This window comes from Vipera ursinii, assembly GCF_947247035.1.
Source record: "Vipera ursinii genome assembly, chromosome: 10".
Classification (NCBI taxonomy): domain Eukaryota; kingdom Metazoa; phylum Chordata; class Lepidosauria; order Squamata; family Viperidae; genus Vipera; species Vipera ursinii.
This window is the reverse complement of record NC_139520.1, coordinates 5,222,195-5,248,829: the sequence shown is the minus strand read 5'-3', so window position 1 is coordinate 5,248,829 and position 26,635 is coordinate 5,222,195. Positions and strand designations below refer to the sequence as shown.

The 26,635-nt window shown below is 43.9% G+C and overlaps 1 protein-coding gene across 2 annotated transcripts; it reads left to right on the top strand.

Moving 5' to 3' along the window:
- Positions 1-1,653: 1,653 nt before the first annotated feature.
- Positions 1,654-26,301, top strand: LOC310645176 (tyrosine-protein kinase-like otk). 2 transcript variants are annotated; one of them, XM_083370698.1, is made up of 7 exons: positions 1,654-1,824; positions 4,775-5,104; positions 6,533-6,823; positions 12,177-12,464; positions 13,298-13,465; positions 15,548-15,603; positions 23,667-26,301. In XM_083370698.1, the coding sequence occupies exons 1-7, from the start codon at positions 1,773-1,775 to the stop codon at positions 23,829-23,831; spliced, it is 1,350 nt and encodes a 449-aa protein (XP_083226824.1). In that variant the 5' UTR covers positions 1,654-1,772; the 3' UTR covers positions 23,832-26,301. The 2 variants fall into 2 exon arrangements, with proteins under 2 accessions (XP_083226824.1, XP_083226823.1); XM_083370697.1 differs by having other exon boundaries at positions 23,664-26,301.
- Positions 26,302-26,635: the final 334 nt, after the last annotated feature.

The following is a 26,635-nucleotide window of genomic DNA, read 5'->3' as shown; positions in this document are numbered from 1 at the left end:
CTTCCTTAATATTCTCTTTTAGGCCTCTAATTCTAACAGCAAACTGCATCTGGTAAAATTGAGCCAAACTCTGTTCATTATCCATTTTGTCTTTTAAATCTTCAATTTCCAATACTTTTGCTTCTAATATAGCATTCTTTTGAGTCAAATCTTCCACTTGATCATCCAGCACCTCCACACATTTAGCTACTTTATGCACTGAGGACAAAATGTCTACCTTCATCTCTCTAAGTTTCTGTTCCATCCTTTCTTCCATTCTCTGCTCCAATTTCTCCAATTTCTCCTCCATCTGTGCAAATTTAACACCCATTGACTCCAAAATTAACTGGGTATGTTTTTCAAGATCCTTCGATGTCAATACATCAGGAGAATGCAACGCCTGCAGTAATGATTGTTGTTGCACCGGAGAATTTCCAGCACTCCGAAAAGTTCTAGGGGGAGGTTTAGCCGCCATCTTTTACTTACAATTGTGACGCACTTTCACTTTAAGTTTTAAGCAAAGTTCATCAAGCTTGAGAGTAAAATAAAATAATCCTCTTCATCTCTTTATCTTTCCTTCTTGTACTGCTCTGCCTGCTCTTTTCCTTTCATAGTCTCTCCTTCAAGCAGGGATGGTCGCAGACGCCTGGCTCTGCTCCATGAAATCCGGAGCAGAGACGCTGGCCAGCTGGGAGCAGCCCAGGCTACGGGGGAGTTCAATCCTTCAGCCGCCCAAGCTCCAAGCTCAGGCGGCCCCGGAGAACTCTACCCCTACCTGGGGGCTCACCCCCTCCTCTTCTCCCGAGGAGGGGGCTTCAAATTCGCCCGAACAGCTGATCGGCGCTGTTTCGGGCGAAAAAACAACAGCTGAGCCGCGGGCAGCCCGGGAAGGCTGTCTCCGTCGCCGCGGAGCCACCGGAAGTCCCTATGCAAAATCCTTTTGTGCTGAAACACGATCAAAAATAATGCTTCTTCCGTCTTTCATCTAAATAATAAAAAAAACACTGTGGGCAGCGGAAGAGCACACATTTGGCTCATTTTTTTTCCTTGATAGAAAATAATACAGGACATACAAAATAAGGCAAGGGACATTGAAGGTCTTCTAGTCCAACCCCCTGGACAAGCAGGAGACCCTATACCATTCCAGACAAACGGTTGTCCAGTCTCTTCTTGAAAACCTCCATTGATGGAGCACCCACGACATCTGAAGGCAAGCTGTTCCACTGATTAATCATTCTCACTGTCAGGAATTTCTTCTAGGTTGATTCTCTCCTTGATTAGTTTCCTTCCATTGCTTCTTGTCTTGCCTTCAGGTGCTTTGGAGAATAGATTGGCACCCCCCACCTTCTACCTTTGGGCAAGATTATCTGTGGTTAGGACCTCTTAAGCCCACTGTTTGCAGGAGAGTTAATATCCCTTTTCTGGAGAAGAAGGAGATTCTTACCACCTTGGTTATTCTGATCTTGCTCAGATGCAGCTACTTTAACCCGGTTTATGCAGAACAGTCTCCAACATATATATTCAGAATATTCAGAGAATATTCAGAAAAGGGAACAGCAAACAGGAAAAGATAAAGTGAAAAGAAGAAGAAGAAAGGAACTAGAAGCAGAGAAGGGGAGGGGCAAGACAGATCGTGAAAGGGAGGGCTTGATCATTCAGAGCGAGAGCAGCCTCTTCTGATCCAAGGAGACGTTTGAGAAAAATCCTCCTTGGCCAAGTTCTCCCCACAATCTGGACCCGATGGTGGAGCTGAAGTCCACAGCAGGCAGATTATCTCCACTGCATGAGACAACATGAGCCTCCAGCCGGTCAGAATTGTTCTCTTCTTGCCTTTCCTCTCCATAGGTAAGTTTTTCTTGGACTTCCGGAAGATGCCACTAAAGATCCAACGTGGCTCTAGTAGCTATGACAGGGAAGGAAGGTGGCAAATCACATTTCTGGGCTGTGTTGTTTCTACTCAGAGAAGGGGTCAGTGACTTGGTGAATGCTCTCTCCATTGAAGGACAGGACATGAGAAATAACATATATACCGTATATGGAAATGGAGGACTGCCTGTAGCAGCAACAATGACAACGACGACAACAGCACAATGTGAGAAAAGAACACATTGCCACCAGCTTGTCTCCTCTGTTTCTGTTTCCTCATGGAGGGGGGGGGGCTTTTTTTCCCCAGGGCCACATTTTAAAAGACCCGTAGAATAACAAATCCTAGAACTGTGGAGCTGAAAGGCACCACGAGGATCATCTAGTCCATCCTCTGCAGGTTGTTTGTTTGTATCCCACCTTCGTTATTTTTACAAATAACTCAAGGTGGCAAACATATACAACCCATCCTCCTCATATCCTCCTACTTGCCCCACAACAAACATCCTGTGACAGACTGGTTGTCCCAAAATCCCCCGGTCGGTTTTCATCCCCCAAAAGATGCTGACCATCTTCTTCTCAAAAACTTTTAGAATCTTCCTCTAGTGTGCAAAGTTTACTATGTGAAAATTTTTACTTCTATTTCGACAAAACCTGCATAGCTACACCCTAACCTCACTATTTTTTTTGGTTTCTGACCATCTTGCTTTGGTCCCCATTTAGGGAAGACTGAAATCAAATCTTCCCACAGCCTCTTTTTCTCCAGACCAGCGTTTCTCAACTTTGGCAGCTTGAAGATGTGTGGACTTCGACTCCCAGAATGCCTGGTGCCTAGGGAATTCTGGGAGTTGAATAACACTGCTCTAGACTGAACGTCCTTGGGCTCTTCAGCTTGTTCCCAAACGTTCCAGGCCCTCAACCTTCGGTCTTTCCGCCGTGACCTGAAAACTTGGTTATTCCAACAAGCGGGTCTGGACTGACTATGTTTTTTAAATTTGGCTTTTATTGAGTTAAATTGTCATGCATCTATTACATTTACTGTTTAATTCTTTTTAAAATTTTTTATTCCATGTTTCTTAAATTTTTTGTTGTGAGCCGCCCTGAGTCCATAGGGAGAAGGGCGGCATATAAATTCAATAAATCTAAATCTTCTTCCTTGCTCAGGCCATAATCCAACTGTGGACCTGATATAATTAAAGCAGGCTTTTGCTGCTCTGAGGTGGGGTCAGTCAAGGAATTGCCAGGGATCACAATTTTGGTGGGGCTGGCCAGAGGGAAGGGCAGTTTTGAGGACTGCTTTCATCTCCTTTATAGTCACCATTTTCCTTTCCTAAAATAAAGTTGGTTCTAAAAGGATCATGCAACTGAAAGGCACATCCTATAAGTAAGATAAGATAACCTTTATTGTCATTTTTTTTTACTGTGGGCACACTGGCGCACATTAAACATGAAATTCCATTGCCTGCTCTCAGAAGTGTACATGTACATAACACACATACAAATATGATATATACAATATATGTATATACCTCCACCCCAACATAGAAATAGAATAGAACAGAGCTGCAAGGGACCTTGGAGGTCACTGTCCATCTTGAATACATAGCGGAAAGGGAAAGCTTGAGAGTTCACAAGCTTAATACTGTATGGAAAAAAACTGTGGCTGAATCTGGATAATCTGCTTCGCATCCACCTCCCAGAAGGTAACCAGAAAAACAGGTTGTAGCATCCAAGACAATCCTGTGGACCTTGCTCAAGCATCGCTTATATGCTGCATCCTGGATAGAAGGAAGTGGAGTGGCCATAATCTTTTTGGCCATCCTCACCATTCTCTGCACCGCCTTCCTGTTTGAAGCAGGGATGCTTCCAAATCAGACTGCGATGCAATATGACAGGATGCTCTCGATCGTCCCTCTGTAGAAAGTGGGGAAGGGAAGGACATAGCAGGAATGAGTGGAATGGGTGGGGGACTTCAGAGTGGAGGAAGAAAGAGCTACTGTATGGGCATTCATTGGAGTCTCCCAGGATGCCACATGCGTCTGGACATCATCTTGGAAATCTCACCTATTGTGTCCTGTTCATCATTTGGGCAACATCCTCATAAAGCACATGAGCACCATTGCTGCAGAGCTTTTACTTGAGATGGGAAACCAGAGCTGAAAAGTCCTGAATGATATGGGGAAGTAGCACCACCCACAAAGGAAAGGGAAGTTTCGAAAGAGCAAAATGAAGCAAAAAAATAAAACCAAGATCCTAAGTCAGAGGTTGAAAATGTGGGGACTTTTCCAGGCTGGGTTGGCAAGACCAGAAAACAGCTCTTTTGAGCTGATGTAGAGTGAATTCTGCTGCTGATCGTTATTTATATTTTTATATTAATTATAGAAGTTTTTATATGTTTGCATATTGGTTTTTTTAACTTTATTTTTTACTGTTGTTACCTGTTGTGAGCTAGTGTGGGATAGAAGGAAAAGAACAAGAAAGTGTTAATCTCCAACCTTTTTTTCAGAGCAGTGGACTAAAAATAGTAAAATACAGCCTCAAATGTTACTTTTACATACAGGTAATTTCTATAATAATATCTAATCAGCAAATCCCAAACTTTTATTTTTGCATTCTGCCTTGAGCACAAGGTCTAGAACAGGGGTGTGAAACTGCGTCATGCAGAAGCCACACTCACCCCAGCTCTGGTAAGGGGGAAAAAGTTGCGATACGTCGTGAAACGTCACATGATGTGGCGACTTTGACACCCCTGGTCTAGAAGCAGTCTCCAGATAGAAATAAAACTGGATGTGTTCTTTTCATTGATTAAAGCAGTTAGTCTGGCCATCTCTGCAAGCTCCGTCAGTTTTTCCTTCCATTCTTCCATTATGGAGATGAATATCCATAGGTCTCTTCCATCATTATTCTGTTCTAAATTCTGTTTGCTATCCAGTTTCCGCAGGGACTCATCCGTCGACAAGCTCTCCGTCCTTTTCCGTGATTCAGACGCCACTTTTTTTGAATGTGTCAGAAGGATCAAACGTGACGTTGAATTGTAACATGGAAGGCAATGTTTCTTCAAAGTGGTTTGTAACCTGGAAGAAGATGGGGGAAAAAAACAATATTAAAAATTCAAAACGGATTTTTGTAACTAGGCATAAGATTAACAAATCTAGCATCTTAACTCTTAAATCAACTGTTATTGATGATTCTGGAATCTATCACTGTCAATTTGGCGATTCAGGACAATCGCAATCGGGGAACACAAGTGTGACAATCTGGGGTAAATATGCCCATTCATTCATTCGTTCATTCATTCATTCATGCTATGGAACCTTGAAAATTTTTTTGTTGTCGTCCATTCTATGAAAATGTAGCAATTCAGGTGGCTTTTGGAGTGTCTAATTAGTCCTGCACAACTGGTATGACTTATTTGCGCAATACTCTTGTTAAAGAGTTTAGTCCCATTTGATGACTTCTCTTGCCAAGAGTGTTACTGCAGTTATTAATTTAGTGACATGGTTAGTAAATGAAAATGGGCTACCCCATTGACTTTATTTGTCAGAAGATTGCAAAAGGGGATCACGGGTCACTGCAACCGTCATAAAGGTGAGTGAGTCGATAAGTGTCTGAATGTTCATCACGTGACCATGGGGATGCTGCAATGGTCGGATGTGTGAAAAATGGTGATAAGTCACTTTTTTCAGCGCCGTTGTAACTTTGAACAGTCCCCAAAACAAACTGTTGTAAGTCAAGGAGTACCTGCATGTCTGTAGTTATGCAAATAGATGCTTCACCTGATTGACGTCAGGCTTCCTAGGAAACAAGAAAGATACAAGGAGTGATTTTTAAGCACAGGCAGTCCTTGACTTACCACCATTCAAAGTGAGCATTCAAGGTTACAACAGCCCTGGAAAAAGTGACTTATGACCATTTTTCACACTTTTCACACGACTTGATAAATGTCTCACTTAGCAACAGAAATTTGGGGATCACTTGTGGTTGTAAGTCAAGGACTACCTGTGGTCCCCTTTCTTGTTCATCATTCACAGACTGTATGGAGCTTCTCAGTCCTCCAGGTCATACTTGTCCCAAAGATGCTTTTTTTCAGGAGGCAACTGGCCTTTCTTGTTTTTCCTTGAAGACATTTTGCTTCTCATCAAAGAAGCTTCTTCAGTTGTTACTGGATGGTGGGGAATGGAAGGATTTATACTCCTTCCAGACGGCTGGTCGTTTGCCTTCTTTTAGAGTCGTTGAGGCCACTGGGAGGTTTGTCTGTGTGCTCAGGGTCACCTGAGTAGTGCAAATGTGTGTGGACCCTGAGGACACAGGTAAACCTCCCAGTGGCCTCAAGTACTCTCTCAAAGGATGCAACTGATCAGCGGTCTGCAAGGAATATAAATCCTTCCCTTCCCCACCATCCAGTCAGAGCTGAAGAAGCTTCTTGGATGAGAAGTGAGACGTATTCAAAGAAAAACAGGAAAGTCCAGTGCCTCCTGAAAAAGCACCTTTTGAATGGTCAGTTGTTTGTTGCATGTGTGCGTGTGTACGTGTGCTTGTGCGTGTGCGTGTGTGTGTGCAGGGTTAGCATTGTAAAGCATCTGACTCTTCTCCTAATATTTTATACAATTCTATTTCCTTTGCTCCAACACAAAGCAGGGCTGAAATACAGATGGAAATTATGACCTTTTTTTGTTTTTGTTTCTTGCAGAAAAGCCCAACGTGGTGGTGAGTCAGACCCCACAACAGGTCAGCAAAAAAGTCGGGGCAAATGTCACAATTATGTGCAATTTTAGCAGAGTTGACAATACCAGTTTGATGGAGGTGAAATGGTACAAAGACAACCAGGAGCTCAGGAACCCAAAACACACTGAGAAATCAAAGCAGAAAGCGTTTCTTAAACTAGTGAATGTAAATCTGGAGGATTCGGGAAACTACGTATGCACCATCAGGATCCGAAATCGCACAGGATCAGGAAATGGAACGTGGGTTAATATCACTGGTAAGTGGCGGGAATTTTCTGTGTGGTCTTACCAGGCTGGTCCGTGGCTTAACGTCAGGTGTAAGCAGCCAGGTCCACACATGCTGATGTTACAAAATTACTGATTTATTCCCTAAGCCTATATATACAAGAATCTAACAGTGTAAGGTCCTGCCTCAGCTATATTCTCAGGAAAGTGTGACTCTTGAAATGAAAGTTATTTCAAAAGGACCTTTTACTGAGAGAAAGTGACTGCAGAGAAGCCAGGCGGAATCTGAAGTCCCCGCGCAAATCGTTAGGCTAATTTCCCCATTGTCCTCAATGCCCCCTGCCCATCAGGAGCCAATCGGCTGGCGTGAAGGTGTTATGAGAACTCTGAGACGAGAAGGTGATCTCTAAGCGTCTTCTTGGGGCCGCAGTCTTGTTAACAGGCTAGAACTGGCCAGAAAGGAGCACATCCAGTTAGCCTCATTTGCCCATTTGCCCATTTGCCCCTCCCTATTTCCCATACAAAGGGGCATGGTGGCTCAGTGGGTTAGGACACTGAGCTTGTCGATCAGAAGGTCGGCAGTTTGGCGGGTCGAATCCCGAGTGCCGCGTAGCAGAGTGAGCACCTGTTACTCGTCCCAGCTTCTGCCAACCTAGCAGTTCGAAAGCACGTGAAAATGCAAGTAGAAAAATAGGGACCACTCCGGTGGGAAGGTAGCAGCGTTCCGTGCGCCTTTGGCGTCTAGTCATGCCGGCCACATGACCACGGAGATGTCCTCGGACAAGCGCTGGCTCTTCGGCTTTGAAATGGAGATGAGCACCGGCCCCTAGAGTCGGAAATGACTAGCACACATGTGTGGGGGAACCTTTACCTTTTACCTTTATTTCCCATACAGATGCATCAAAGCACAAGAAACACATTCTTTTATCCCCACAAATACCAGCCCCCCCCACCCCACCCCTAGGAATGGCAGTGTTCTGAAAGCGACCTGACAAACAGCTTGCACCTGAGTAAAACTAGATAAAGCATAACAGCATTCAAGGGGGTTGGACTTGTTCCTCTTGTCGCTATGTAGGGATGCTACACTGATTCCTCACTTGACTCCTCCCCTTGGCTCTGCCAGGCTTGCTCATACCAGTTAACCCAGGTGCCTGTCTTCCCACAACATAAACTATAGGTAATCCTCACCTTACGAGCCCAATCGAGCTCAAAGTTTCTGCTGTTAAGTGAGAGACGTGTTCAGTGAGTTTTCCCACATTTTACAGCCTTTCTTGCTGCAGTTCTTAAGTCAATCACTGCAGTTAATAAGTTAGTAACTCAGTTAAGTGAATCTGGATTCCCCATTGACTTTGCTGGTCAAAAGTTCATAAAAGGTGATCACATGACCCCGGGACTCAGCAACGGTGATAAATATGAGTCAGTTGCCAGGCATTTAAATTTTGATCACATGATGCAAAGGTCGTAACTGTGAACAACAGTGATAAGTCACGTTTTTCAGTGCTCTTGTAACTTTGAGGGGTCGCTAAATGAACTATTGTTAGTCAAGAACTACCTGTATATATAAACTAAACTGCATACCTACTTCAAACTAGCTTTCTAGGCTGAGTTCAAGTAATATCCTGAGCCAGAAATGTGACAGTCGCATCTGAGCCCACTGTGTAGTAGGGGAGACTTAGGGTAGACTGGAAAGTCCCATGTACGCTTCTAACCTCCTGCCAAGTAAACAGCGTGAATGTTCTTGAGAATTTATTGAGAAACAGTAATAAAGACATGACCTCCATGCCATCAACATGGTAGGAAGAGAGCTGTGTTAATCCACGATAATCCAAAATCGGGAATCTGCTAGCCCGTTTTCCAGCTAGCACATTTTATTAAACGGTATCAGCTTTCGTGAGATCTAGCTCTACGGTAAGTCAGACAAGATTCCACCAGATTACTTCTGACTTTGTTCCATAGGCCAGCAAACTTGCATTCAAGAACAAGGCCCGTTTTTGAGGTTGCTACCTGGGATCGGGCAGCACCAAAAATTTGGCACCAAAAATGAGTGTTTTGTTTTGCTTGTCTTGTCTTAGGTCTTACCTTTTATCTTAACTCTTGTCTCTTGTCTCATTGCATTGTACCCTCCTGGTTGGTTAAGGCTTTCCAGGAGGTGAGTTTCATTGAGTCCTGACCTTGATGAGAGTAGATTATGGCTTGCCCCTTCCCCAATAAAGGACATTCAAGAACATTCTTTATCCTTGCCTTACCGTCAATGTTCACTGTTGACAGGAAGGTGGTGGAGAAAGTGATTGTGTGCCAGTTTCAGAGAAGCCCACAGGAAGCAGATTATCACATCCCTTCAAGTCAGGTTTCAGGCCCAGACTCAAAACAGCATGAATCATCATGCAGATGATCTCTGGCAGGAGTGGGTGAAGTTAGTGCTCCATCCTTGCTCTTCTTAATCTCCCAGCAGCTTTCAATACCATTTCTGGACCAACTCTGGATTTTGGGAGTGGAAGACAGAGACTTGCTCTGGTTCTCCTCCTTCTTCTTGGGTTGGTTCCAGATGGCATTGATGGCATAACAAACTAACCAAGTTGGAAGGGACCTTGGAGGTCTTCTAGTCTAGCTCGCTGCTCAAGACCCTATGCCATTCCAGACAAGTGGCTGTCGAGTCTCTTTTTAAAAGCCTGCAGTGATGGAGCAGCCACAACTTCTGGAGGCAAGCTGTTCCACTGGTTAATTGTTCTCACTGTTAGGAAATTTCTCTTTAGTTCCAGGTTGCTTCTCTCCTTGATTAGTTTCCATCCATTGTTTCTTTTCTTGCCTTCTGATCCTTTGGCAAGTAGGATGACCCCCTCTTCTTTGTGGCAGCCCCTTAAATCTTGGAACACTTTAACAGAGTCATGCCAGAAGCTTCCTGATATCAATAACAGCCAAGTGCTTAGGCTGATTCTTTCTTGCAAACAAAGAGTTTTACTTGTTAGACTGTAATTCTGCCTGGGCTTCTGGAGCAGAAAACAGGGAACATAATAAGCATCCCTTTTCTGGATGCTCCCATAATCACATGGTTTAGTCCTGGAAGCTGTTCATTTGTTTATTAGAGTTTCATCTTGACTTTCCTCAAGAGAACATACAGTAGAACATGGAATAGTAAAGTTGGAAGGGATCCTTGGAGGTCTTCTAGTCCAAGCCCCTGCTTGACCAGGAGTTCTTGTATCATTCTGGACAAATGCCTGTCCAGTCTCTTTTTGAAAACCTCCAGTGATGGAGCATCCACAACTTCCAGAGGCAAGCTTTTCCATTGGTTAATTGTTCTCACTGTCAGGAAATTGCTCCTGAGTTCTAGGTTGCTTCTCTCCTTGATTACTTTCCATCCATTGCTTCTTCTCCTGCCCTCAGGTGCTTTGGAGAATAGGTTGAGCCCCTCTTCTTTCTAGCATTCCCTCAAATATTGGAACACTGCTATCATGTCTCCCCTAGTCCTTCTTTTCACTAAACACACCCAATGCCTGCAATTGTTCTTCATACATTTTAGGAGAGATGCATCCCACAGTTCCTTTCTTTGAGGTGCCCCAGGGCTTAACTCTCAGCCTGTTCCTATTAAACATGAAGACCTGTTAATGAAGAAACAAAATAAATACATAAATATGTAAACATATTTGCTTCTCTGCCTGGAACATGGGCGTGGACTTGTCTGTGCATAGTCGAGCAGATCAATGGTGCCATCAATATATATGGCCTCCTCTTGCCAGAATAACCTTGAGTGGCTAACAAGACCTTAAAAACAATTGCTAACAAATGTAATCGTATTTGTACATACTTAAAAAGCAAACATGCAGTCCGGTCACATCATAGCTACCTGCAGAAATGTCAGATTTGAAACCAGAGAAAGAGGAAGGACCGAGAGACCAATTTACTGAACATGACGGGGAAGAGTTTTTGCTGAATGGCCATGCTCTCTCGTCAAGACCAGGAAATGTCAGAAATTATATAAGAAACCATGAGCTCCTCAAGACAGATTTGCAGTCTACTTTCAGACTTAGGGAGAGAAAGAAAAAAAATGGTAGCAGTAGTAGATCAAAGAGTGAATTTCTGTCAACAATCTGGAGCAATCCAGAAATGTAGGGATTATAACTCACAGCTTCACAGTCGTGTAAGGAATGTTGTCCCACATCCTTGGGAGCTTCATCGCAACTCTCATAGAAGACCCAAATGCTATAATAACTAAGTATTGGAAGGTTACCAAGTTTGGCCATGGATTTCAGTGGGTAGCTTTGAACTAATCACTTCATGTATGTCGTCTTGTGTCCCGGCATGCATGTCCAATTCAAATCTGCAGATGGAGGTGTCCCGTGAATGCAGCCTGGGTCAACCCAACCTTCTCCTGTAGGCTTTCTTTGTCCCTTGATTGAGTGGAACATCAGGGTTTTAAGGGACATCACAGGTTTTAAGGGACATGGGACTAACTGTAGAGAATCCAATCCTCATTTATGAGGATAATCAATCCGCAATCAAGATAGCAACCAACACAGGCATTAAAACACGATCTAAGCATACTGACTTACGATACTTAAATGTCAGACAGTGTGTAAAAGATAAACTAATACGGTTGGAATATTGTGCAACTGACGCTAACATTGCAGATCACTTTACCGAAGCTCAGGGTGCAATTAATTTTAATCTTATTTTAATTTTTATATCTTGTGTGTTGTTAGTGTTTTTTGCCCTGTACACCGCCCCGAGTCCTTGGAGAGGGGCGGTATATAAATCTAATAAAATAAATAAATAAATAAATAAATAAATAAATAAATAAAGCACAAAGCTTGTTGTGAAAGTTATGGCATAAGGTTGTAAAGAGCAATATATTGTCCTACCCAAAGGGGAGAATGTTAGGTAGATGACTATGGCCTAACTGGTTGGGTTGGCAATATATATAAACTATGATTGTGGTGTTGTAATAGAAACTGTATTGTATCACTTTAAATGTGATGATTGGCCAACACTGTTTTTCCAACTGCCATAAGAGGGAGCTAGAGACGTAGCTTCTTTCTCTCTGTGATTCTCTCTGTAACGTTTGGTGTTACTTGCTGATTATTGTAGTTTGTGGGTTTGCTACTGTTTGCTAAACCTGAAGAACTGTGTTTTGACTTACGGACTGGTAAGAAGACCCTGTGTTGGATAATCCTTGGACTATTGTTATTTTACTGTTTTATCTTGGACTGTGCTATTGTATTATTCCACAAGTAAAATTGTTTACACACCTCAGTGTATCTGTGTGGTTGCTGCGTAAACTTGACTACTCTCAGTATCCCCTTTTTCTGTGCACACTCTTGTTAGCTCAAGAGGTACTCTGCACATCCTTATCAGGGTTGTTGAAATTATTGTCTTTTTCCCCCTCCACAGCTGCAAAACTCTTGGTGATCCAGTCACCACCTTCCATCCAGGCCACAGAAGGGGAAAACCTCACCATGGACTGTAGAGTCCAGGGGAATGAAACCAAACACCTCCATAATGTGTCATGGTATAAGACTGCCTCTGATGGACAGAAGACCTTAATGACACACGGAACTGATGTTCTGATAGACCGAGCGTCTCTGTTCTTGCGGAACATCAAAAAGGAGGACTCTGGAAACTATACCTGTGAAGTTGATAGATATGGTCAGGGGAAAGGAACTAGGGTGACAATCCTTGGTAAATACAACACTTTTCTCCCCTTTCTATGGGAATAACCCACAGTTTGTGGCTTAGCAGGTCATTGTGGGTTCTTCTAGAAATTGTTGACTGTGCCATAACATCAGCTAGGAGACATTTGGGTATCTTAAACCAATCGGTTTCATGAACCTGATTTCATGGGTTTCTCCCCAAACACCTCTGATGTATCTGATATTGCTATGTTACACATTTGTCTCTCCCAGAGAAGGTTGGCATGGAAACTAGAGCACATAGGGCACTAGAAATCACAACGATATCATGTGTGTTGTGATATTGTACAAATGATGCAATAGTATTTTTAATCCTTTCTCCCTCCCCACCCCCAGGGTGAGTATTGTAAGAGTATCTCTGGAGCAAGGAGTACAGATAGTCCTTGACTTACCACAATTCATTTAGGGACTGCTCAAAGTTACAATGGTATTGAAAAAATTGACTTATGGCCATTTTCACATTTACAGCCATTGAGGCATCCCCAGATCACGTGATCAAAATTCAAAGGCTTGGCAACTGACTGATAGTTATGACAGTCGCTGTGTCCCAGGATCATGGGATCCCCTTTTGCAACCTTCTGATAATAAAAGTCAAGGGGGGAGCCAGATTCACTTAACAACCATATTACTAACAACTGCAGTGATTCACTTAACAACTGTGGCAAGAAAGGTCATAAAATAGGGGGGAAATTCACTTCTGTTGGTCGGCAACAGAAATTTTGGGCTCCATTGTGGTCGTACGTCAAGGACTACCAGTAGATGGAGTTCTCTTCCGAGGCTGTCCATTATTACCAGCTCATTTCATGTCGCTTGTTTAAGCAGGACGTGAGAAGAACATCAAGGTCAATGACAACAGACAACCAGGTTCACCCCAAGAAAATACCGGGGGCGGAATCGTAATCCCTGTGGGGGTTGGAGTAGCTGTGGGCACCCTCGTCTTCTTGCTGCTTCTGGGTGCCGTCGTGTGGAGATCGAAGAGGAAGAATAAAGGTGGGACCTTCTTCCACAGCTGTCCTTTCAGACTTTTCATCCTCAGAAGGAGGAGAACAGAGTAATCAGAATAACAGACTCGGAAGGGACCTTGTACGTCATCTAGTCCAACCCCCTGCCCAAGTAGGAGACCCTACACCATCTCTGACAGATGGCAGTCCAGTCTCTTCTTGAAAGCTTCCAGTGTAGAAGCTCCCACAACATCTGAAGGCAGTCTGTTCCATTGGTTGATTGCTCTCCCTGTCAAGAAATTTCTCCTTATTTCTAGGTTGAATCTCTCCTTGATCAGGTCTCTTTCCATGATCTTGAATCAAGTAGGAGAAGAATCTTGATAGCCCAAAGATGCTTCTTCAGGAGGCAACTGGACTTTCTTGTTTTTCCTTTGAAGACGTTTCACTTCTTCAGCTCTGACTGACTCTAAAAGAAGGCAAATGACCATGAGTATAAATCCTTCCATTCCACACCATCCAGGCAGATCTGAAGAAGCTTCTTGCATGAGAAGTGAAATGTCTTCAAAGAGAAAAAAAGGACATCCAGTTGCCTCATGAAAAAGCATCTTTGGGACAACTAAGACCTGGGTGACTGAGAATCTCCATAGACAAGAATCTTTAGAACAGAACAGAACAGAACAGAATCTGGAAGGGACCATGGAGGTCTTCTAGTCCAGCCCCAAGAAGGAGTGTAGTGAGTCCCTTTTCTGATGAACAAATCCAGCCTTCTGCCTTTGAATATCATTTCTTGATTTCTTGTATTTATTTGTTCAATTTATTGGCTACCTATCTTACCACAGAGTAACTCTGGACAGCTTACAATATTAAAAAAATAAAACTATATCAATAAAATACTACAAAGTATAAAATCATAAAATACAATAGCTAAAAGGTAGGGAGGCAGGGAGTAGGATGAGTTGGGGGGAGGTGGGGCGTGATATTAATCTATCAGCCACCCCCAACCAGAAGCCCTTCTTTTGAGCCCCAAGCCAGATGGCCGAGCCAGGTCTTTAGGCCAGGGGTCTTCAAAGTTGATGACTTTAAGACTTGTGGACTTCAAATCCCAGAATTCCTCAGCCAGCCCTGTCTGGCTGAGGAATTCTGGGAGTTGAAGTCCACAAGTCTTAAAGTCGCCAACTTTGAAGACCCCTGCTTTAGGCTCTTACAGAACATCAGGAGGGTTGAAGAAGACCTCACTCTGGGTGACAAGATGTTCCAAAGGGCAGTCTTAATGGCAGAGAAGGCCCGTCTCCTGGACTCTGCCAGCCGGAATATCCTGACCAATGGGGCTCCTGGCTCCTGTGTCAGCATGGGTGGGCCAGACCAATCCCAGTGGGATGAGAAAGTCCCTCAAGTCACCTGGTCCCGTGTTGGAAAGGGCTTTAAAGATGATTACATGGTGGCTCAGTGGGTTAGGACACTGAGCTTGTCGATCAGAAGGTCGGCAGTTTGGCAGGTCGAATCCCGAGTGCCGCATAACAGAGTGAGCGCCTGTTACTCGTCCCAGCTTCTGCCAACCTAGCAGTTCGAAAGCACGTAAAAAGGCAAGTAGAAAAATAGGGACCACTACGGTGGGAAGGTAACAGCGTTCCGTGCGCCTTTGGCATCTAGTCATGCCGGCCACATGACCACGGAGACGTCCTCGGACAAGCGCTGGCTCTTCGGCTTTGAAACAGAGATGAGCACCGGCCCCTAGAGTTGGAAACGACTAGCACCCATGTGCGGGGGAACCTTTACCTTTACCTTACCAATACCTTGAATTCCACCTGGAGGTCCCCGTGAAGGCCTTCCTTTACCAAAAGACCTGCAATTTGCGCTGCTGAAAGCATACAGTATATGCAAGCGTGTAAAGCCAGAGCATTCCCCGTGTACTTTAGGGCAGAGGTGTGATTGCTTTGACAATGTTTTTTTTTTTTAAAAAAGGACTTAGAAGTTCCTCCAAAGCTCAGTGAGGTGTGAACTTCTTAAAAGGAAGAAGGATGGCAAGTGGGGCCACCCTTGCCGGTGTTCCTTCTTGGAGACTCCTTCGTGACAATTCTTGAATGTCATGGAGGGATAATGCTTTGCATTCCTGTTCATGTCCCTCCTCTAGGAGCTTCAGAAAACCCCTCGGAGGTTGAGCCTGCTGCAAGCAAAGAAGCCAGGAAGGTAAATACAGTGACTGCTTCATCCTGAAAACACACCGGGGGTCTCTATCTTGTCATTAATTGGGTGTTTAAATACTTTTGGGTTTGCTTGTTTGTTTGTTTTATAATTTCTATTGAATATTTTAATAGCATAACGTTTAAGCAAAGGTTTTTAATAGCAATACAGGTAGTCCTCGACGTAGAACCGAACACCGAGTGACGGTTTGAAGTTACAACGGCAGGGACAAAAGTGCTTTGTGACCGTTTTTCACACTTAGGACCGTTGTGGCAACTTGAGGTCATGTGATCAAAATTGGTACAGCCCAAATTGTGGTGCAGTTTAGGGACGTTCAATGCAGGTAGTCCTCAACTTGCGACCACAATTGAGCCCAAAAAATTTATGGTGCTAAGTGAGACATTTGTTAAGTGAGTTTTGACCCATTTTACGACCTTCCTTGCCATAGTTGTTAACTGAATCCCTGCAGCTGTTAAGTTAGTAACTCGGTGGTTAAGTGAAACTGGCTTCCCCATTGACTTTGCTTGTCAGAAGGTCACAAAAGGGGATCACGTGATCCTGGGACACTGCAACCGTCATAAATATGAGTCACTCGCAAGAAATAATAATAATAATAAAGTTGGAAGGGACCTTGGAGGTCATCTAATCCAACCCCCTGCTCAGGCAGGATGAATTTTGATCAAACAACTGTAACAGTTGTTAAGTGTTGATGTTGTAACTTCAAACGGTGACTAAACAAACTGTTATAAGTTGAGGATACTGGCTGATGATTTCTTTTTTTTTTATTAAAGAGTTTTACAAAAACAAAATTTTACAATATATCCCCAAATCCCCCCCACCCCAAACCCACCCACTTCCCCCCCCCACTTCCCAGAGCTAAGTACAGGATTATAGTTACAATAATCATATTCTAAATAAAAATTATGCATAATATACAATTAACCAAATTCATAATGCGCTTTAACTCTCTTTTAACATAACTACAAACAACGTACCAATAACAATATCCCACTAAAATCTACTCATAAGCTAAATGGAACTTTTTAGTCCCATATTTGTTCTGAATATAATTTATCCATCTCCTCCAAACTGAAATATATCTTTCCTGTGAGTGATCCTTCAAATAAGCAGAAATCTTAGACATTTCTGCAAGATTCGAAACTTTAAACACCCATTCTTCTACAGTGGGCAAACTATCCTTCTTCCAATATTGTCCCACCAGTTAAAATCAGAACTTCACTCTCTTTAAATATTAGAGCTATATTAGCTTTTTTCTAGCTATCCAGAATTTTTCCATTGTGTAAAATATTATATATTGTTTATTTATTGCTGGCTGGGGAATTCTGGGAGTTGAAGTTCACGCATCTTCAAGTTCCTAAGGTTGGGAAACGCTGCTCAAGACATTTCTAATAAGGCTGGCAAGACCATCTGGAGCATTTGCATTCCTTTTTTAGTCTTTTTAATAGTTTCACATACCTTCTCTTATTTTTATAGGTCTATTCAACATTTGCCTGTTTCTCTGTGACTGTCGGGAAATTCTGTTTACATAAATATTCCTCTAGACAATTTCTTAGCCTATGTATAAAGTACAATAGTGATGAAAGACTTTCCACACATCTGCATTATCTGGTAGTACAGAATTTCCTTCTTGTCAGTTAGTATCATTTGATTATTTTTCTCTTTACGTAAGTCATGTGCCCATCATTTCCCCAACTTATCTGCAAATTCAGAATGCCTTGGTTTTGCATAATTCAGCTTTTCTTCCATCTCTGTCACTGTTAATATAGTTAGTTGCTGCTGTAGAAGTTTCATTTGGTGTCTAATAGTTGTCCTTTCTGGACTTTTAAAAATAATTCTTCCCTTTTTTTCATCCTAACTAAAATCTTTTCTTTTCTTTTTGCCTTTTCGTTTTAAATCCATTATTATGTTGTATAAAACATCCTCTTACAAACGCTCGGCTTGCACCCGAAGCAGTTCTTACTTCTGTGCCTTTATTAAGAACAGAACAGAATGGAACAGAGTAACAGAGTTGGAAGGGACCTTGGAGGTCATCTAGTTCAACCCCCTGCTCAAGCAGGAAATCCTATACCACTTCAGAAAAATGGCTGTCCAGTCTCTTCTTAAAAACCTCCAGTGATGGAGCATCCACAGCTTCTGGAGGAAACCTGTTCCAATAATAATAATAATGATAATGATAATGATAATGATAATAATAATAATAATAATAATAATAATAATAATAATAAGAAGAAGAAGAAGAAGAAGAAGAAGAAGAAGAAGTAGTAGTTGGAAGGGACCTTGGAGGTCATCTAGTCCAATCCCCTGCTCAGGCAGGAAACCCTAGACCATTTCAGACAAATGGCTGTCCAGTCTCTTCTTGAAAACCTCCAGTGTTGGAGCATTCACCACCTCTGGAGGCAGGTTGTTCCACTGGTTAATTGTTCTCACTGTTAGAAAGTTTCTCCTTAATTCCAGGTTGCTTCTCTCTTTGGTCAGTTTCCATCCATTGTTTCTTATCTTGCCTTCTGGTCCTTTGGAAAATAAGTTGACCCCCCCTCCTTTTCTTTGTGGCAGCCCCTCAAATACTGGAATACTGCTATCACGTCCCCCATAGTCCTTCTTTTCACGAGACTAGACATATCCAATTAAGGTTATTCTCAAAAAATCCTTTTAACTTCCTTTTGCAATTCTTTACTATTGTTTCCTTTCGTAACAACATCTCTTTACACCCACACTTAAAAGAGCTATTTTTCCTTTTAAAAGTTAAAATCAGTAAACCGTGGTCTGCAAAAAACTTTGATGAGGACTCCGCTATATGAACATTAGTAGCCAAAGTCTTAAACATCCAAATCATACGTGTGTGTGTGTGTGTGTTGGGGTTAGGGTTAGGGTTTTTACAAATAACATTTTCAATATTTAGCAAACAGCATAATGTCTGGGTTCATGTATTTAAAGAATAAAAAACAGTGAGTAATAATTAATTATCATAAGCAATATTTAATTTAATTTTTAATTTAATAACATTTATATACCGCCCTTCTCCCTGAGGACTCAGGGCGGTTCACAGGGCAGAATAAAATAACCAATACAAACATTAAAAACAGATTAAACAATTGCCCTAGTTAAAAACAATATAATACAACGCTAAAAACCCCCAGAACAATTAAAAAACAAAAAATAAAACAACCCCAACACTCCCCCTCAGGCTAGGCCGGCTTGTACAAACAAAAATGTCTTGAGATCGCGGCGAAAGGAGCGAAGATCGGGCGCCATCCGGAGCTCTACCGGTAGCTGATTCCACAGCTCCGGAGCGCCCACAGAGAAGGATCTCCCCCTGGGGGCCACCAATCGACACTCTCTGATCGGTGGCACCCTGAGGAGGCCCTCTCTGTGGGAACGCACAGGGCGCAGGGAGCTTGATGCCGGCAGCAGATGTTCCCTAAGGTACTCCGGCCCCATGCCATGGAGTGCTTTGAATACCGTTACCAGTACCTTGAATCTCACCCGGAAGACAACTGGCAACCAATGCAGCTCACGGAGCAGAGGTGTAACGTGGGAGTATCGGGAGACTCCCAACACCACTCTCGCGGCTGCATTCTGTACCAGTTGGAGCTTCCGAGTGGTCCTCAAGGGCAGCCCCATGTAGAGAGCGTTGCAGTAGTCCAGACGAGAGGACACGAGCGCATGAGTGACCGTGCACAGATCATCCCGGCTAAGATAGGGCCGCAACTGACGCACCAGGCGAACCTGTGCAAAGGCCCCCCTAGTCACGGCTCCTATATGATCTTCCAAGGTGAGCCGTGAATCTAGGAGGACCCCCAAGTTGCGAGCCCTATCTACGGGGGGTAATAGTTCACCCCCCATAGTTAGAGATGGAATATCCGAATAAACCCGGGATGAAGATATGCAAAGCCACTCAGTCTTGTCGGGGTTGAGCTGGAGTCTGTTCCTCCCCATCCAGACCCGAACCGCCTCCAGGCAACGGGACATCACGTCGAGGGCATCACTGGGGTGGTTTGGGGTCGAAAAGAAAAGTTGGGTATCATCAGCGTACTGATGATACCCAACTCCAAAGCCACGAATGATCTCACCCAGCGGCTTCATATAGATGTTGAACAGGAGAGGCGAGAGGACCGACCCCTGAGGAACTCCACAAATGAGAGACCTCGCGGTCGACCTCTGTCCCCCTGCCAACACCGACTGCGAACGTCCCAAGAGATAGGAGGAGAACCACCGTAAAACCGTGCCTCCCACTCCCAATCCCCTGAGACGCCGCAGCAAGATACCATGGTCGATGGTATCGAAAGCCGCCGAGAGGTCTAATAGGACTAGGACAGAGGAATGCCCCCTGTCCCGAGCCCTCCAGAGATCATTCACCAGCGCGACCAATGCCGTCTCCGTGCTGTGCCCGGGCCTGAAACCCGATTGGTACGGGTCTAGATAATCCGCTTCATCCAGGACCAAAGGGAGCTGATGCGCCACCACACTCTCAACAACCTTCGCAAGAAAGCGAAGGTTGGAGACAGGACGAAAGTTATTCAATACAGCAGGGTCCAGGGCAGGCTTCTTGAGGAGAGGCCTCACCACCGCCTCCTTCAAGACGGCGGGGAAGATACCCTCACTCAAAGAAGCCGATATAACTGCCTGGAACCAGCTGCGTGTCCTCTCCCGGGCTGCATAAACCAGCCAGGAAGGGCACGGGTCCAATAAACATGTGGTGGTGCTCAGCCTCCCCATGATCCTGTCCACTTCCTCCGGAGTCACAGAATCAAACTCCTCCCAGATGATATCGACAAGACCACCCGTGTCCTGATCGTCAGACTCTGCCCAGTCAGAGTCCAAACCGGTCCGAATCCGAGCGATTTTGTCCGACAGATGTTGGTTAAACTCCTCGGCACGGCCCTGCAAGGGATCCTCCCTCACCTCCTGATTTAGGAGGGAGCGAGTCACCCTAAACAGGGCGGCCGGGCGATTATCTGCGGACGCGATAAGGGTGGCGAAGTGGTTAGACCTCGCCTCCCTTATCGCAGCGAGATAAGACCTAATGTAGGCTCTTAGTCGCAATCGGTCGGATTCGGATCGGCTGGACCTCCAACCGCTCTCTAGGCCCCGTCTCCGACGCTTCATCTCCCGAAGCTCCGCAGAGAACCATGGAGCTCGACGGGATCTGCACCGGGTCAGGGGCCGCAGGGGTACAACTCGATCAAGAGCCTCAGTGGCCGTCCTTTCCCAGGCTTCCACTAAGGCATCTGCCGAGCTGTGAGCAAGGGAGGCAGGTGGGGACCCCAGAGCTGTCTGGAACCTCTGGGGATCCATTAAGCGTCTGGGGCGGTACCATTTAATTGGTTCCAAACACCCACGGCGGGGGGTGGCAAAACGGAAGACCAGCCGCAGGAGATGATGATCGGTCCATGACAGGGGCATAATAATTGGAGAGCCCCCACCAAGATCATCTAACCACTGTCCAGATAAAAAAACTAGGTCAAGGGTGTGGCCTCCCTCATGAGTCGGTCCCGAAATTACCTGCGTCAGGTCCATGGCCGTCATGGAAGCCATGAACTCCCGGGCCAACTCAGATGATCCTCCCAGCGATGGTAGGCTGAAATCCCCCAAAACTATAAGTTTCGGGAACTCAACCACCAGCGCAGAGAGGACATCGAGCAGCTCAGGCAGGGCTGCTGCTGCATGACTAGGCGAAAGGTACACCAGCAGCAAGCCCAACTGCGCACCAGGGCCGCATCTCAAAAAGAGAGACTCACACCCGACTATCTGAGGAACAGTGGCCTCCCGCGGACAATATGTTAATTAATATGTTAATTAATTAATTAAACAATATGTTAATTAATCACTCGATGGTCTTCTTGCTAATATATTTTCAAAGTTACATATCACATTCCTTTCTCTCTAACTCGTTTTTCTAGCTATTGATAAAAATTACCCCATGCTCTGAAACACACTGACTCTTATTTCTCTTTTACCTTTACAGTCAATCTATCAAAGTGAATCTTTGATAGCTTCCCTTTTGTATTTTTAATATATATATTTTTTCTCAGAGCTTCTATCTTTTTGCTGGGAAATCCCCCCATTCCAGTCTTACAGAAAGCACTGATTTTCATAGAACATTTGCACACTTTTGCAACTCTAAAAGAACACTGACCTCTTGTAACATACGAGAACAGCAGGAGCAGCCTTAATATTGTGCAACTAATAAATGTTTGTCAGTCTTGTGAGGTAGTCCAGACAAGAAGCACACCCAGAAGTAGTAGCTCGATCCCTGTAGTAAGGTTACATTGACAGAATCTTGGAAGTCGATTTCTCCCTGGTTGGGCAGTGCAATGACTCAGCGGTTTGTCCGCTTGAAAGCCGACAGCCCAGGGTTTGAGACCCGAGTGTTGCATGGCAGCGTGAACGTACTTCTTTTGCTCACCTAGCAGTTCAAAAGCATGCAAATGCAAGTAGATAAATAGGTACCACGATCAAAATTTGAATGCTTTGCAACTGGTTGATGTGTATGATGGTTGGAGCATCCTGGGGTCATGTGATCCCCTTTTGTAACCCCTTCTGACAAGCAAAATCAATGGGGAAGCCAGATTCACTTAACAACCATGTTACTAGCTTAACAATTGCAGTGATTCACTTAATGACTATAGGAAGAAAGGTCACAAACTGGGCCAAAACTAACTTAACTGACTGCATGAAATATCTTCGGACAGCCCTGGCTTAATGGACTTGAAATGGAGATGAGGGCCGTCCCCTTGAGTCAGCATCAATTTTACAGACTTTTTCCCACAGTTTGTCAATGGTTGACAGCTGTTCAATTAATCAGTGCAGTTGTTAAGTGAATCATGTGGTCCTTAAGTGGATCTGGCTTCCCTCGTTGCCTTGGCTTGTTGGAAGCTGACTGGGAAGTTATAAATGGGGATCTTATGAGCCCAGGATGCTGCAATTGTTATAAATACATGCCAAGCACCCAAACTTTGATCACATGACCACGGGGACGCTGCAACGGTTGTAAGTATGCAAAAGAGTCCCAAGTCCCTTTTTTAAAGTGCTGTTTTGATTTCAAACGATCACTAAATGAATGGTTGTAAGTCAAGGAGTACCTGTATATGAATGGACATCTCTCTCCCTCTATGTTCATACTAGTGGCTGCCTTCGTACAATATGTGAAGCTTAATTTGTTTTAATTTTTGTAGGATTTGTGAGGGGGGAGGATGATCATAGTAACCTATTGTCTCCATTCTCGGTATTTTGGTAGTAAAATTTTATACCCTGTCCCATAGAATACGCCACATCCTTCTTCCCCGTTGATAGGTCCAGTCTGGTCACATGCTTTTCGACTGCCTAGTTAGTAAAATTATTAGACACTGCAGCTGTACAATTAATAATTCTCCTTTGTTTTACCTTTATCTTTCCCTTTTCACGTTCGTGACATTCAACCAACTCAGCTCACAATAGGAGCCTTTAAGCTGGATGATTACAAATGTTTCAACCCTGTTCCCTTGCCTATCTATACCAGCGTTTCCCAACCTTAGGAACTTGAAGATGCGTGGACTTCAACTCCCAGAATTCCCCAGCCAGCATAGCTGGCTGGGGAATTCTGGGAGTTGAAGTCCACGCATCTTCAAGTTCCTAAGGTTGGGAAACGCTGATCTATACAATGCAACTAATGCCTGCTTCAAACCAAAAGTTGTGCATGTCATCACTTTAGCAAGGTTAAATATGGCTGCACTTTGGCTATACGAGTATACCTTAAATATTGGCTCCAAATACTGTAGTTTTTACAAAATGTGAGCTAATCTCTATTATGAAAAATTTTAACACGTGCATTTATTGTGTACCTCACAACTGCCTAATCCCAGAAAAGAGGTCCATCCATTTAGTATTCTTGTTAAGCAAGTGATGTGACCCATCCTTGCAAATGCCTGTTTCTGAGAAATGGTCTTTGAGAGCCAGTTTCTTTGTGGAGTCTCAGAACTCACGATGGTTTTTGTTCCTGTTTAGAAGAGCTCCTTCTTCTAAGACCACAGTTAAAATCACCCTTCTTCTGTCCCCCGTCTTCCTAGCAGCACGCTTCTTTGACCAAACGAGTGAGCGAGGTGACTTACGCTGACATCAGATTCCACAAAAGGGAAGTTCCGCCAGATGCTGAAGTTGTGTATGCAGAAGTGAAAATTGATGCAAAACGGCCTGAGCACAGAGACCGAGGGACTCAGCCTGCAGGCCTTCACTGAGAAAAGAGGAGAGAAGAAGCTATCCAGAGACGAGTCATCTTCAGAAGTTGCTGAGATATGTCCTCCCATGAAGCAGATGGTTCCTTTCAAAACCCTGACAAGTCTTCACCTGTTATCCACGAATGGAAGAATTGCAGTCTACCTCCCCTTTCCTGTTTCGGTAGAGATGGGTGACCCTGTCTTCTAAACTGAAGCCAATAATGGCTCATCTAGACACAATGTCTTCCAAAGGAGAGCCATCTCTTGAAAGGACCATCTTTTCTGGAGAAGCATCTTTGCTTGAGCACCTGGAAGGCAGACTGGGACACAGTCTTCTCCGTTGGGGTGAAAGGACCTCTCTCTCTCTTTTTTTTTTTAAATCTAGGCAGTATTCTTGTTGCTTCTGATGTTGACAATTGAAAACCCTCGTAAACCTCTACACTTGCATGGGGTTTTCAGATGCGCAAAAATCCAGAAGGACACCAGGGGCCAGAAAAGATCACGATCAAGGCAAGAAATTCTGTCTCCATCTAGTGGTCGTCTGAGTTTCTGCAGCCAACCTCTCAGAGGTCTGCAGACAACATCCCATTAAAACAATCTGGCAACTGAACCATTTCCCAGACTGGATCCGTTTCTATTAGAAATTCTCTCAAGGGATTGTGTCTCCTCGGAAGTGATCTGTTTGCAGATCACATGCTGGGCATGGTTGAAGGGAGCCAGAAATGAGGCTTAGTCTTAGAGCAACTGTTGGCAAGGAACCCAACTCTCTCCTCTGACATGCATCCTTCTCTTTTTCTTCTGAGTGCCCTCTTCTTTCTTCTCACCTCTGCAGGAGAACTGAGTGCAGAAGATGTTGAAAAGAAAGTTATATTTTCTAATGGGTGAAGAGGAAGATTTGCATTACTGACAGTTTTGGAGTTGGGAGCAGGAAGGGGACAATTGGAGACGATACCCAATTGGATCGTTGACTGATGGTCCTTCTCACTGTGTTAGTGGTAGCATGGCAAAAATGTGGGTTCCCATCTCAAGAAAATTGCACGAGGGGAGCTAATTTATAGTAATTTTCACGAGGCTGTTTTCATCGGACTAGTTGGCTGGAGCAGAGAGGCCTTGCCTTTGGGGCTCCCTGTGGCTACGGCTGCTTTTAAATAACATTCATTCAGCCTCAACTCACCCCTCTGCAATAACTATATCCTTGTAACCTCCCACTTAGATTACTGCAATTAAATGGAGCTGCCCTTGAAGATCATTCAGAAACTCCAATTGAGGCAAGATGGGTGCTGGCTACACGGCACAGATTAAACCCTTACTCCACGATCTGGCCTGGCTGCCAGTGTGTTTTTGAGTGCAACTCAAGGTGTTGGTTGCCACCCTTAAAGACCTACGTGGCTTAAGGCCAGGCTATCTGGAGGGACTGTCCTTCTCCCAGTCTCCACCCAATTCGATGGAGCAGATTGGACGCATTGCAGATCCCATCAACCAAAGAGAATCAGCTGGCAGGGACTATAAGAAGGGCCTTTTCTGCAGTGGCCCCCCCTCTGTGGAATATACCCCCCACCCCAGAGATTAGAATGACCCTTACCCAGCCTGGGGCTCGGACTATGTTAATGGCCCTGTGTTTTGACTTTACTGTTAATTAATTAATTATCTCAGCTGCTGTTTGTATTTATTTTCTGGATGTTTTTATTGTCTTAATGTTTTAATTAATTGTTTTAATTGTTCTATAGTTTCAAAAATATTTAGAAATATTTTAGAAATATAAGCCACTCAGAGTCACTTGATTGAGATGAGCAGCTATAGAAAATGAATGATTGGATGGATGGACAGATGAATGAATGAACAAACGAACAAATGAATGAATGAATGAATGAATATGGGAATAATGATTGAGAGGAACCTTACAAGGTATGTTTAGAGAGATAAAGGCTACAAAGAACTTTGAAGCATCCTCAAAACATCTATCTTGTTTTCGTATGACCATGAGCCAGTTACCAGGAGAAAATTGTAGGTTGATAAAGCAATAGTAATAATGTGTGTGGTTGTGTGTTGCATAAGTCATTAATCTGCACATTTAGCCAGAAACATAGCTGAGTAATACTGAAATCCATCCATTGGAAATGCACCCTTAACTTCTCCATTTGAACTGGAAATCTGCAAAATCCTACCAGAAGTCAGACTCTTGTTCAAGTCAACGCTTGGGATGGGTGACATACAAAGACTCCTAAAATCTATACTCCCCACCCAGTTCCAAGGACAGGACAGGACCTCCCAGCAACAATAGGAGTCAGGCAACAATAATTAGAATACTGAAAGGGCACACTCAAGCACAGGTCAAAGTTCATTTCACAATGGCCCAATTGCAAAGCCCCAAAGAATGTAAAAAAAACCCTCACCTACTCTCAACTCCATTTTGTCAGCCACCCGAGAAACATGCTGCTGTCACTGAAGTTTCTGGCAATTCAATAAAGAGATATCTCCTTTTGAAAATGCAGCCTGCCTCCATTTTATTTCCAGCATCTTTCTCCTGGCTTGGAACCGGATGGGATTTTTCTTCCAACGCTAGCAATCGGACGTGTCTAGTCGTGTTGGCAGTTTCCTGCAACCCTTCCTCTTTCCTTTGCTTTCTCCAAGCTGAGCTTACCAAACTACAATGTTCTTTTTAGCTTGCCTACCTAGGAGACTTTTATTATGGTCTGGACATTCATGAATTTGCCCTATCCTGCTTCAGTGACACCACAGCAGTTCCCTTAGAATTAATATTAATTAGTAGCAAGAGGAAGTCTCTCAGAATTCAGACAGCGAGTTCTCTTAAACTTTAAAGGAAG